This window comes from Aptenodytes forsteri, unplaced genomic scaffold, assembly GCF_000699145.1.
Source record: "Aptenodytes forsteri isolate BGI_AS27 unplaced genomic scaffold, ASM69914v1 Scaffold120, whole genome shotgun sequence".
NCBI lineage: Eukaryota > Metazoa > Chordata > Aves > Sphenisciformes > Spheniscidae > Aptenodytes > Aptenodytes forsteri.
This window is the reverse complement of record NW_008795938.1, coordinates 1493485-1505294: the sequence shown is the minus strand read 5'-3', so window position 1 is coordinate 1505294 and position 11810 is coordinate 1493485. Positions and strand designations below refer to the sequence as shown.

Below are 11810 nucleotides of genomic sequence, written 5' to 3'. Positions count from 1 at the left end.
GGCCGCCAACTGGATTTAACTCCATTCGCCACCACTCTTTGGGCCCAGCCACCCAGCCAGTTTTTTACCCAGCAAAGTGTGCGCCCGTCCAAGCTGTGAGCAGCCAGTTTCTCCAGGAGAATGCAGTAGGAAACGGTGTCAAAAGCTTTACTAAAGTCTAGGTAGACAACATCCACAGCCTTTTCCTCATCCACTAAGCAGGTCACCGTGTCATGGAAAGAGATGAGGTTAGTCAAGCAGGACCTGCCTTTCCTAAACCCATGCTGACTGGGCCTGATCGCCTGGTTGTCCTGTGTATTTTTTTTTTCCCCATGCAAAGATCATTCATACCTTTTTTCTGTTTTTGCATCATGGTTTACTGCTTGAGGTGGCTCTCCAAGCAGAGATTTCAGTGAGCTGAATTGCTGAGTAGTACTCTCATCAAGAACTAGGAAAACAGGCACAGTGAGGGAGTCAAGTTCCACGAGACTACTACCATGAGAAGATGCAAAAAAATTCTCATGCTGTAGCATGCACACGCTACTTAGAGTGTGAGAAACCATTTTCAAAAGACAGAAGCATGCCAAAAGGTTTTTTGAGAACAACTGATCTTGTTGCTGTATAAGCATCAGTTTTAAAGTTTGTAATGTCAGCTTTGCCATGTGCCCAGTCAGACTGGCTCTTGAATGCCAGTACAAGACAGTTAAACACTGCTGAAAATATTTTAGGACACAATGCATCCAGTGCGTATTCTTCACAGACTTGTTTAAAGATGCATGCTGGTTTAGCAAAGAACATTTCACAAACTGAAGAATGTTGAAAAAGTGGATAATGCAGTTCACTACGTAATTCAGCAACGTATCTTTCTCTTCCATATTTTTTGAAATCCCTATCTGCCATGCAACAAGGAGGTTTTTCTGAATGGAATATAGTTCCACTGATAATTTATCTTTTTCTTCAGTATTGTCTTTTGCATGGATAGTATCAAACATTGACGCAAATTCTAAGTGGCCTTGATCAGTTTTACCAACAAATGAATGGATTCTTTGGCTATAGAAGCTGGGAGGGCTGTTGCAAAACTGTTTTTCGTCATCTGATTCTTCTTCATAATCCTAAATCAGGCAAAAGAAAAAAAAAAAAATCAACAGTTTAATTCAAGTCTATTGAAAGAGAGCATAATCTGCAAGGAATCACCATTTAGTCAATCTCACAAATGAAATCTTTCTGCCTAATTAACTTGCTTAATTGCTAATAAGTTTAATTCACAGCAGTTTCATCTAGATCTCAAACTAAATGTGGCTATTTGGAATAGTTGTGCAGACAGAAATTAAATTACCTAACAACAACAATAAAAAAAAAATTACACTGTAAACACAGCATTGGTTTTTATATCAGAAAATGAAACCCTATCCTTTATTAAGCCTGGAGTATGAGGAAGAGTTTTTTCCAGACACCTGTAAGATACGAAAGCCTTTCAACAAAAACTCAAAAACTTCAAAGAACAAATAAAAAAACAAAAGCATGAAACGGAATTGGGAAAGGCTGCACAGTAACTTTGATCACAGAGCCATTCTTCCAAAAGACATGTACAAGTTTTGGAATCGATGGAAGAATCCTCTACAACTGAGGACAAACATCTTATTTACTAAGGATAATAATATTGTACTTCTTATTAATATACTTTACAGCCCCAGTATATTTAGTACTCTAATGTCACATTTTATTATAAAGTGAAGTTAAAGTATTAAACTACAATAAACTGATGTATATATAGATTAGTATGTATTTTTCAAAAAGTTAATGCACTGCTGAAAGAAATAAGATGTTTGAAAGTAAAAATCAAGTATCAGTTGAGAAAAATAACCATATTCCTTGCACCTATAAAGAACATGAGAATTTAACCAATATCAAATTACTTTAAATGTACCGAGTAAGAGCAAATATGCCTATATTATTTGAAAAAAATATTCTTTAAATTTAGAATACCTTAAAATTAAATCATTTGCATAATTATAAGTAGAAAAATGCTATTAAGTACCAGTAAATCCATGGTTTTCTCACTCATTTCTGTTGTGTCTTCTTCCAGGAATTTCGGAATGGTGGAAAAGATGGAACTTTGGTTTTGAGCGTGTTTTAAAAGACTAGCTTTTAAAGACAACAGTGATCGTAAACACAGAGTTCTCCCTTTAGACTAAAAGAAATTACAAGAAGGCAAAACATATTATCTGTCTCTAGCAAGATCAAACCAGACACTTTCTAAACAAAACAAGGAAATTGCTCCCTTCTGCAAAAAGCTTCAGTTTAAAAGTCCAAGACAGAAAGGGAGAACAGGTCAGCAGGCACATTTCACAGAAACAAACTATCATTTGACCATGTTTCAGGAATGCAGAATTTTCTCAGCACCAGACAACTTCGCTTTGCTTCATGCTGAAAGAATCTGCTTTCTTGATCCCTGACATGATCCTACAGTATTGTAGGACTTTCTTGCATTCTTACTAGTAACATATCTCTTTAAATCCTCAAATCCTTGCCCACTCTTCTAGCTTATGCATGAATACCATCGTAACTCACTTCTCCAAAAATCCAAAATACAAACTGAATTGGGAGAGAAGTTGCATTCCATCAGCAAACGCAGAAATTCTGAACTTAATATGTATTATATCTTAAGTGGTTGGCAACAGTTGCAGGACCTCTTCCTTCAAAGGTTTCCCTTCTCTCAGACTTAGCTCAATTTAGAAGGGACAGAAAAATAAAAAATGCTTTAAGCAAGCTTTAATTCACAGCCTCAATTGAGGACCTAGTGGACACATGCACACAGCACCATTGGGACTGTTGCTGACTGCTCTAAAACAGCAGCAGCCTAAGATAGAGAGGTTTTATAGAATCCTTTCTGCATCGTTCTGAAAGGATGAGTTGGTCAGAGTAGCATAGTAACTGTCAATGCTCTGAACCCACTCTATAGATATAGAAATCCCAATTTCTTTTACAGTTCCAGAAAGAATATATAGTGACAGTTAAGACTGTCCCCTTTACTACATTTTACTGAAAGGTCACCCAGACATCAAAGGAATAAAATTACAGAGAAAATTGTGTATTCATTGTTTTCCAGATCAACACTATTCTCAAAACAACTTTATAATTCAAAGGAATTTATACAAATATCACAGTAAACTAAATTGAGGTACTCAGTTTAAAAATTATGCATTTTTATACACATGAAGTTTTTTACTTAAAGCCTACAAAATAATTCATAACCCTACCTTGGAGTTCAGCAAATTCTGACGGATATTTTCAAGCCGTTGGGTTGAATCAAGCAAAAGGGATCTTATAAATCCTGATGGTGAAAGGTTGTTAGGAAATCTAAGCACTGTTATCATGTATCCATCAGAGACAATGAGGTAGGGTAATCTTGAATGTGAAGCAACAGAGAATCTCTGTCTCATAAGGTCACTTTCAGAAGCTGAAGAACCAAGAGACTGACTAGAGTCTTGACAAAAAGAGTGCTGCTGTCTAAAATAAAGATACATCAAAAAATAAGAAGCAACTATCATACTTAATAATCATGAACAGAACAGAGAAGAAATAACTTATGAACGTTTAATACCACTCACACTACTGTCCCAATAGGTCCATTCAGAATTCTACGGAAGTGCCTACATTTTTGCAGGATGAGCACTCTGGATAACACTATTTATGCTTGCAAGATGCCAGTATTTTGCTGCAGTTGCAACTTTTTAAATTTAAAGGAAAATAAAAACAGCTTTCAGTATTATTTTATTATTTCATTAATAACTATTATATGTATTTTTTCACAATTTTACTTTAAATTTCTATATCACACTTTCTTATCTAGCTCTTATTGTGTATGACAAGTGCTTGAAAATGAAATTTTAAGTAGCTTCTAATAAAGTCAAGTATGAAAAACAAAACATACCTTAAGATCTGAATCTTAGTATTTCAGAATCAGTTGAGACATTCAACAGAAATATTTTATGTCAACATACAAGTCGTCTCTTACAAAAGAGGTCTTACAAAGTCTTTTCTTACAAAAAATCACTCCCAATAAATAACCATAATTAAGATATTTTAATATATTTTAATATCTGATTTTTTCAACCAGACAGTGTAAGAAGGTATTATAATGCTTTGAATGTTCTCATGAGCTGTTACATTTACACACTATCTGGCTTTAGCTACTCAGAATTAATAAGATTTAAAAAAAAAAAAATTAAAGTTTAGATACTATTTTGTTTCCTCTAGTTATTCAGACTGTGTTACTTTTTGTAACTTTCAATTTATGCTAAAAAGTGTTATGAGAGATCCTTTATTCCCCCATGCACCCAGCAGCATAATTTCAAAATTTAGTTCTGGAGTAGCCCCAAAAAACATTTAAATACTCAGAATTAATAAGATTTAAAAAAAAAAAAATTAAAGTTTAGATACTATTTTGTTTCCTCTAGTTATTCAGACTGTGTTACTTTTTGTAACTTTCAATTTATGCTAAAAAGTGTTATGAGAGATCCTTTATTCCCCCATGCACCCAGCAGCATAATTTCAAAATTTAGTTCTGGAGTAGCCCCAAAAAACATGGAAAAAGCTAACTAGTTTTTGTCCATGCAAATACGTTATTTACAAGATCTGATATGGAAACGTGATACAAAGTTCTATATGTAAAATTAAATAGTGAGCAGAGAAATACCACTGGACTAAAATAAATCTGCACTTTTAGTACTTCTGTAAGTTTAATTTGTTCTTATATCATAAAAACATGCTTTTTTTAATTACTACTAAATTCAAACACTTTTAAAAAACCAAATCACTTAATGTATACTTGCATTGTCACAATGCCAATTTTCATCATGACAAACCATTATAAGAAATAGAACTATGAATGAGAAACAGATATTGAGAAGACACACGAAAAGCAAAAGAGTGAATTTGAAAGATTAAGTTTCTGTAAAATTGTAAAAAATGTTAGAAAGTAATATATGATCACATGACAAATCCTTTTACCTGTATGTTATTAGTGGATGAAATGGAATAAACTCTGCTGGTCCAAATTCTACAGAGCAGCCAGAAGTAATCAAGGTCAGCAATTCACCCATACATGTCAATAAAATCAAAGATCCACGTTTTAACATGCAAGCCAAGAAAAGGCTATCAGGAGTCCAACTCATATCACCAACCCAGTAAGATCTAAATTGGGCAGGAAAAAATATTTTTCTCTGTCAAATTTCTGTATCAAAAGGTTAGGGTAGTTAAAAAAAAAAACCCACAACAAACACACAAAACCAACAACCCCGCTCCCAACACAAAACCAAAAAATCCACAACAGCAACAGAAACAATATCAATCACTGACCTGATAAACTTGGATGGGACCATGTTACTCTTGCTACTACAACCTTTAAGGCTACCCGAAACAGTTACAAAATTCAATGTGTTTAAAAACAAAATCTGAGTTGCCTAGAAAGAAAATATAAAGAAAACATAAGTGTTTGTATCAAAATGTCATTATTGTAAAAACCAATTTCTATTAGGAAGTTAGACATTACATTTGATTTACTGGAAACATTATACATGAAAGTGACATTGCACTTCAATATTTATTACTATTTAGAGTATTAATTAATTTCTATACCTATTTCTACATTTGAAAAATAATTAAAGATTATTATATACTCAATATATAATTCAATATTCTTTTTAACATAATTTTTTCTAAAATCCTCAAAATAATGTAAGATCCCTCTTCTCCAGTCTTGCTGGTGAATAACAACTGGAGCTTTGAAGGACTGCATCATGCCATCCTGGTACACTAAATAAGCTGGTCCATATTCCCTGTCATCATTAGCACTAAAAACTACATTAAGATTTTGCCTCAGAGTTGTTAGAAGGAATAACATTATGAAGTGGGAACATAACCTCCAACACATTAGGCTGAGGCCTGATTGAGAATCCTCCAGAATCTTCGCAGCTACGATGCAGTAACTGAAATTAATTTATTATTGTATTTCTTGGAAATTAGAAATGACAGAGGAACTTACAAGGATTTCTTAACTGAACAACAGCATTCAGAAGATTATAAGTTATGGCAGAATATTTTAGCTATGGATATCAATGTGAATATAACCACATGTATCAATAAGAATGCTGAAAAATCACTCCTAAAAATGTGTTATTAAATCCTTGTTACCACTTAATTCAAACTGAACTAGTAGCTTAAATGATGTACTGTCTATCATTCATACCTTTGGATCAGTTTGATTAACAGCTACTGCAAGCAGAAGTCCATCTCTTGCAAATGCACATAGCAAAGCTCCTCTTGACTTTACAGACACACACCGAGGAACCAAATTAACAAGAGAACAAGTCTGCTGTACCCAGTGGATCTGGTATGGCAAAGAACTGAACACCAAAAAAAAAAAGACAACAAAACCAAGAGGTTACTCAGTTATGCTGAATGGAATGATTCATATATAGTAAAAAACCATGCAAGACAAAAACACGTAAAGCATGAACAATTTTAAAAAAAAAAATCTATTTTTCTTCAAAAACTTTACAGATGAAAAATATTTTGTATTTACATGAGTTTAAAAATTATGTCTAGGCATTGAGAATTATTTTTATGGGACAGGAATTTGGGCTATATGTACAGAACATGCAAATAAATATAACTGCATGCCGTATAATCAAGGCATTTGCATTCTAGCCCGGAACAGCTTCCTCAGACAGTGTAACATCATCCAACACAGGAATACTCAGAATTCGAAAATGAAAATCAACAGTATGCTGCTATGAACAAAGAAGTTGTGGATGCCCCATCATTGGAAGTGTTCAAAGTCAGGTTGGACTGGGCTTCCAGCAACCTCATCTAGTGAAAGTTGTTCCTGCTCATGGCAGGGGGGGTTGGACTAGACTTTCTTTAAAGGTCCCTTCCAACTCAAACCATTCTATGATCCTAAAAAGATTCAAAACATGATAGAAAACACAAGAAAGATTCCATTTGCAAGCATGCTACCTAATAGACAAAAAATAAAGCATTAAACATGAAAAAATGAATTAAACAACAGTAAGCAATGAAATTGAGTGATATTTGGCATAAAGAAATTATGAGTAACGTGGCTGAGAAATGTGGTTACAATTTCAGTCTGCAAGTACTACAGTATATATATGCACTTCTACACTGGGAATGTTATGCTCTGTTTCATTTTTTGTATTACCAGAAAGGCATTACCATGCTACTGACAAACTGAGTGAAGAATGATACCGCTTAGTAGGGCAAGGAGGACATCATTACTAAGGTAGTACCAAAAGGGCATCATTTAACAAAAGCAGTTGTACCACAACAAATGTAGGGCAAAATTTTAGCATGTTACTCAACTTATACCTGCAAGGGACATATCCATTTAAACTCATACATACGTGTCTCTCACTTAGGAAGAGGAATGGACTATACATGTACTCAGGATTATTATCCAATTGCATTTTTGAAGTGGTTGTATAACTATTTCAGTACATGGTCCCAGCCCAGATGAAGAAACACACACACACTTACATAGTCTAGGCATAAGAGATGAAAAGCGGAACAGAAAACAAATAAAATATACAAATACGCATAATAAAGAAAAGAAAGAGGTATTCAGGGCATTCATGGCTGCACAGTATGCACTAGTAATATAAGAAAAACCAAGAAAAGGAAACTATCAGTGTGATGCAAAAATCTCCCTGACACTAACACACACATGTGTGCAGGCATGCGTATGTATACATAGCTACCTACATACAGTGTTAAATATACTCACTTTTATTTAGGTGTAAGTTAATAATGAAGTATGGAATACATACATAAGTGCTGTTACATTAACCACATTTAAATACTTGAAAATGACCATATATGTCCATACATGGATCATATATATGCATATATTGTCCATATATGCATATATAATGTGGCACACTATGAACATACATATGCAAACATAAGTAGATGCTTGTAACCATAGGCTAATTGGAGATCAATATAAATGTGTTCAATAGCAGCTCTGAATCCCAGCTCTAAAGCACTTCATAATAAAAATCTTCCTCTTAAGCTAACGTAACTTCAAATACCTTTGAACTTACCTAACATATTTAAAGCTATTTTCATGCCATCGAAGAACCAAAAATGTGAGCACCAAACATTCTCCAGAGTAAAACACAAAAGAGCACAAACAGCAATCACCCAGTATCTGTGGAAAAAAACCCACAATTAAAACCAGAACAAACCCCAAAACCTGGTTACACACCCATTTTCTCTTTAATTATTTATATAGTTAGATCAATAGCTATTACAATTCAGACTAAATAACATAATGTTGTCATTCAGAAATATAAAGGCTGGCAAGAATACTACTGGGCCAGATAAACTTTGATCTGATCCAGTACGGCTGTTCTTATGTTGTCATTAAACCTAATACGAACTGAACGATTAAGCCTACACACAACACCAAAGAGGCAGACATTGCTCTCAAAATTCACTGTAGCTTCTGTGGCTCTAATTTACTTAAGAGACTAAATGATTGCTTAAGGGCTTATTTTTTACCTCATTTTGTATGAAAGCAGCATGCACTCCAATTTCTTTTTCTTCAGTAGAAGGCAACAGGACTGATTCATCAGACAAAATTTGTGTCCAACGCCCAGAAAAAGAATTTTTACAAAAGGATGTATTTTCATGTTCTGTGCTCTCCCACAAGAAGACACATGCTGTAGGAGTAGTTAATAGTGCCTTTCTGCCATCTCCAGATACGTACAAGTACAATCTCATTAAACACTCTGGGAAAAAAAACAACAAACACAACAATGTGCCAGAATAGTTTTTGCTCCTCCGTTAGATTTAGATTTAAAAAGAAAAGAGAAAGGCAATTTCTTTTCTTCTCCAGCACAAGAAATCCAAGCTGCCACCTTAAGTATCTTTCACTTCCAGCTTCATCACTGATAGTAGACCTTGGGCAGCAGCAATGTCAGATGGGATGCCCATTTTTATGCATTTTGTGAATTATCTTTCCCACAAGACTCAACCATTAGAGTTGTTTCCTGAGATTGTCTTTCTTGAAATCCACCTTTCATGAAAGCTATTAATAAATGTGTAAGTGTTCTACTGTCTATTACCTTCAGCTCCTAAATGCACTACTGATCTTCCCTGGAATGACAGAATTGCTTGTATAATACTTCACTTTACAGCCTGGTATCAGTGAGATTATTTAATACATGGCAATATTTGATATTTAAGTTTGCAAATACATGCCTTTACATTATTCTCTCCAGTTAGCATTTGTCATAAAAGCCTACCTACAGAATAAACTTCAAATTATGCATATAGTATTTACATCAGATATACGTCTGCTCTAAGGTATTGATAACCTAGTAAGAATGTTTTTCTACAGTTAAAAACTAACCATTAAAAATAAAATATTTACTGCATTTAAAAATAAATTACTATTTACAGATTACTAAATGCAAAAAACTGTACCATTCAAGTGACAAAAAGGACATTTGTCGAAGCTTAGCTAGCACACAAGTTATACAAATACAAAACAATGTGAGAATATAGCTTTTACTTGTTCAATAACACTTAACAAAAGGAAAACCACTTTCGCTCTATTCCTTTTTTCAAAAGACTAACTGGAAAAAACCTACCTTGTGCTGCTGCAACTACTTTCCTAGACTCTTCGATTGCTGGCACAATTTTCAAGCAGTCCTGATCTTTATTCCAAAGAAACAGCTCTCCTGTTGTAAGTATTCCTGCCAACCAAGCACCTGTGTTCATTGGGAGAAGAGATGTTTTGAAGGATATTATTGTGAAGTACTTAAAACTACTTCCCTTCCATCTTAGCCACAGTTCTAAAGCTGACACTGAACTGACAGATCGTTTAGATATTCTATCTTTCTAAACGGTTACAACTACAAATAAAATAACATGAGTTCATAATACATAAAATATTATACTTAACCATTTCTTGATGTTGTTAAAACAACTACATTTTTCAACAATGACTGCAGCCGAGGGATTTTTTTTGTCTTCCCTGATGCCAGGTTAATTTCATTTATATGTTTATCACCTAGAAGAAAAACAGCCTCTTTTTCCTGTTGAAAGAAAAAAAAGCACTTAATTTTTTAAAACGTTATTTTCTACGTAAGCCTGTAAAATAGTGCAGATAAAAATTATTGGGGAAAAATCATTAAAAAAAAAAGAAAATATGTTACAGCTTCAATTACCATATTAACGTCATTCTTTGGCACATTTGCTTTACAGTACAACATCATATCTAGCATCAACCTACAATGATGACGCATTTGGTTCACAGGTTTCAAACTACCAAACTAATTTTACAATCATTATTAAAAAGTTCTTCGATGTACATCAACTGAACTACCTGCCAACAAATGACAACACAACAAAAAATTAGACACTAGTTATCTCATCTTGTAGTGCTTAATTTTGTGAGATTTTTGCCAACGATTTCAACAGAAGAAGGAATTGGCCTTAAATGGTTACCTACCTAAACTCAAATAATATTATTAGAAGAAAAAAAATTTTAGCCTCATTTTATCAAAAAAGCTCAAGAAAACATATCTTTCAACAGATGCAGGATGGAATGGGAAAAAATTTTTGTTCACGATTTCCACCAATGTACTGTAAAAAAGGTTATGAAAAACTAGAACCATCAAAACAACAATCTCATACAAGGGACAGGTCTTTTGGGGGAAAAAAAAAAAGAAAGAAAGTTCCCATTGTTTATCTGAGAAAGTTTGAATCTCCAGCCTCAAGTCAGTAAGACAGAAAAACAAGCTATTTATTTCAATAACTTTTAAGTGGGGTACATTCAACTCACTCTCCGTGGCTTTTTTTAGCCCGCTCCCTGTAAACAGAAGTGCAAAGTATTATATAATTAAAAAACCTACTTTTTGCAGAATTTTATTTAAATAAAAGTTATTACACTTACCTGTCCAATCCATGAGATGCGAGGCCATGGTTTTCTTTGCTTGATACATGTAGAGATGAGAACATCTAGCTTAATCTCCATTTTTATAAAACCTCTAGGTAACCATTATAAAAAAAAGCAAATAGTGGCTTTTTCATATAGCTATAGAGAATTTGAAGAGAGGAAAAAAAAAAGACAAGAAGTTTTTATTATTTGGGGAGTGGGACTAGAAGATGAGAATCTAGACACAAACTCTTAACTATAGCAGCTTCCTGCTAAACACATAAACAGAACTGATGCTCACCTGTATTTCCAAACTAAAATAGCTATTTTCATTCACGTAGCTCACAGGCTGTTTACAGTTCAGCCGTGAAGATTAGATGCTTGTTCCAGAAGGAGTTGAGAGAAAGGAGCCGCAAGACAAAGTACCTTGCTAAAAGTTCTAAGAAGAACGCAGAAAGCGAGGAAAACATACTGCAGCCTCCTAAGCGCAAGAGATCAGAAACTCAAGCGGAATACCAGCTGGGCTCCTTGCACACAGAGGGCCGGCTGCGTTTCAGACCCAAGTCCGCGCAGAGGGAGGGGACAGGAGGAGAGCGTCCCCGCCTCGGAGCCACCTCCGGCCGCGGGGTGACAGAACGCGGTACACCCCACCACCGAAGGGGATCGGTGCCGGCCCCCAGGCTGCTGCCTCACGTTTCGGGGGATTTACTCGGGGGGCGGCACAGCCCCCGAAGCGAAGCAGAGCACGGGCAAGCCGCTTCCCCCTGCGGGGGCAGTAAGGGACAGAACAGACTTCCCCTCCCTCATCCAGGCGCCATCCACAAGAATCCCACCGCCACTTTTGCCCACGTCAGGGCAGAGACGG

The 11810-nt window shown here is 35.0% G+C and overlaps 1 protein-coding gene across 1 annotated transcript in view; it reads right to left on the bottom strand.

Moving 5' to 3' along the window:
* Nucleotides 1-11044, bottom strand: part of CUNH5orf42 (chromosome unknown C5orf42 homolog) — a 66773-nt gene extending 55729 nt beyond the window's left edge. Inside the window, exons 1-11 of the mRNA XM_019473643.1 lie at nucleotides 10964-11044; nucleotides 9971-10103; nucleotides 9657-9776; nucleotides 8563-8792; nucleotides 8103-8209; nucleotides 6230-6386; nucleotides 5341-5444; nucleotides 4993-5175; nucleotides 3240-3489; nucleotides 2018-2170; nucleotides 331-1091 (exon numbers count right to left, since the gene is read on the bottom strand). Of these exons, the coding sequence (XP_019329188.1) occupies nucleotides 331-1091; nucleotides 2018-2170; nucleotides 3240-3489; nucleotides 4993-5175; nucleotides 5341-5444; nucleotides 6230-6386; nucleotides 8103-8209; nucleotides 8563-8792; nucleotides 9657-9776; nucleotides 9971-10103; nucleotides 10964-11044 (2279 nt within the window). The remainder of the gene's footprint in view (nucleotides 1-330; nucleotides 1092-2017; nucleotides 2171-3239; nucleotides 3490-4992; nucleotides 5176-5340; nucleotides 5445-6229; nucleotides 6387-8102; nucleotides 8210-8562; nucleotides 8793-9656; nucleotides 9777-9970; nucleotides 10104-10963) is intronic.
* Between the last annotated feature and the right edge of the window lie 766 nt (nucleotides 11045-11810).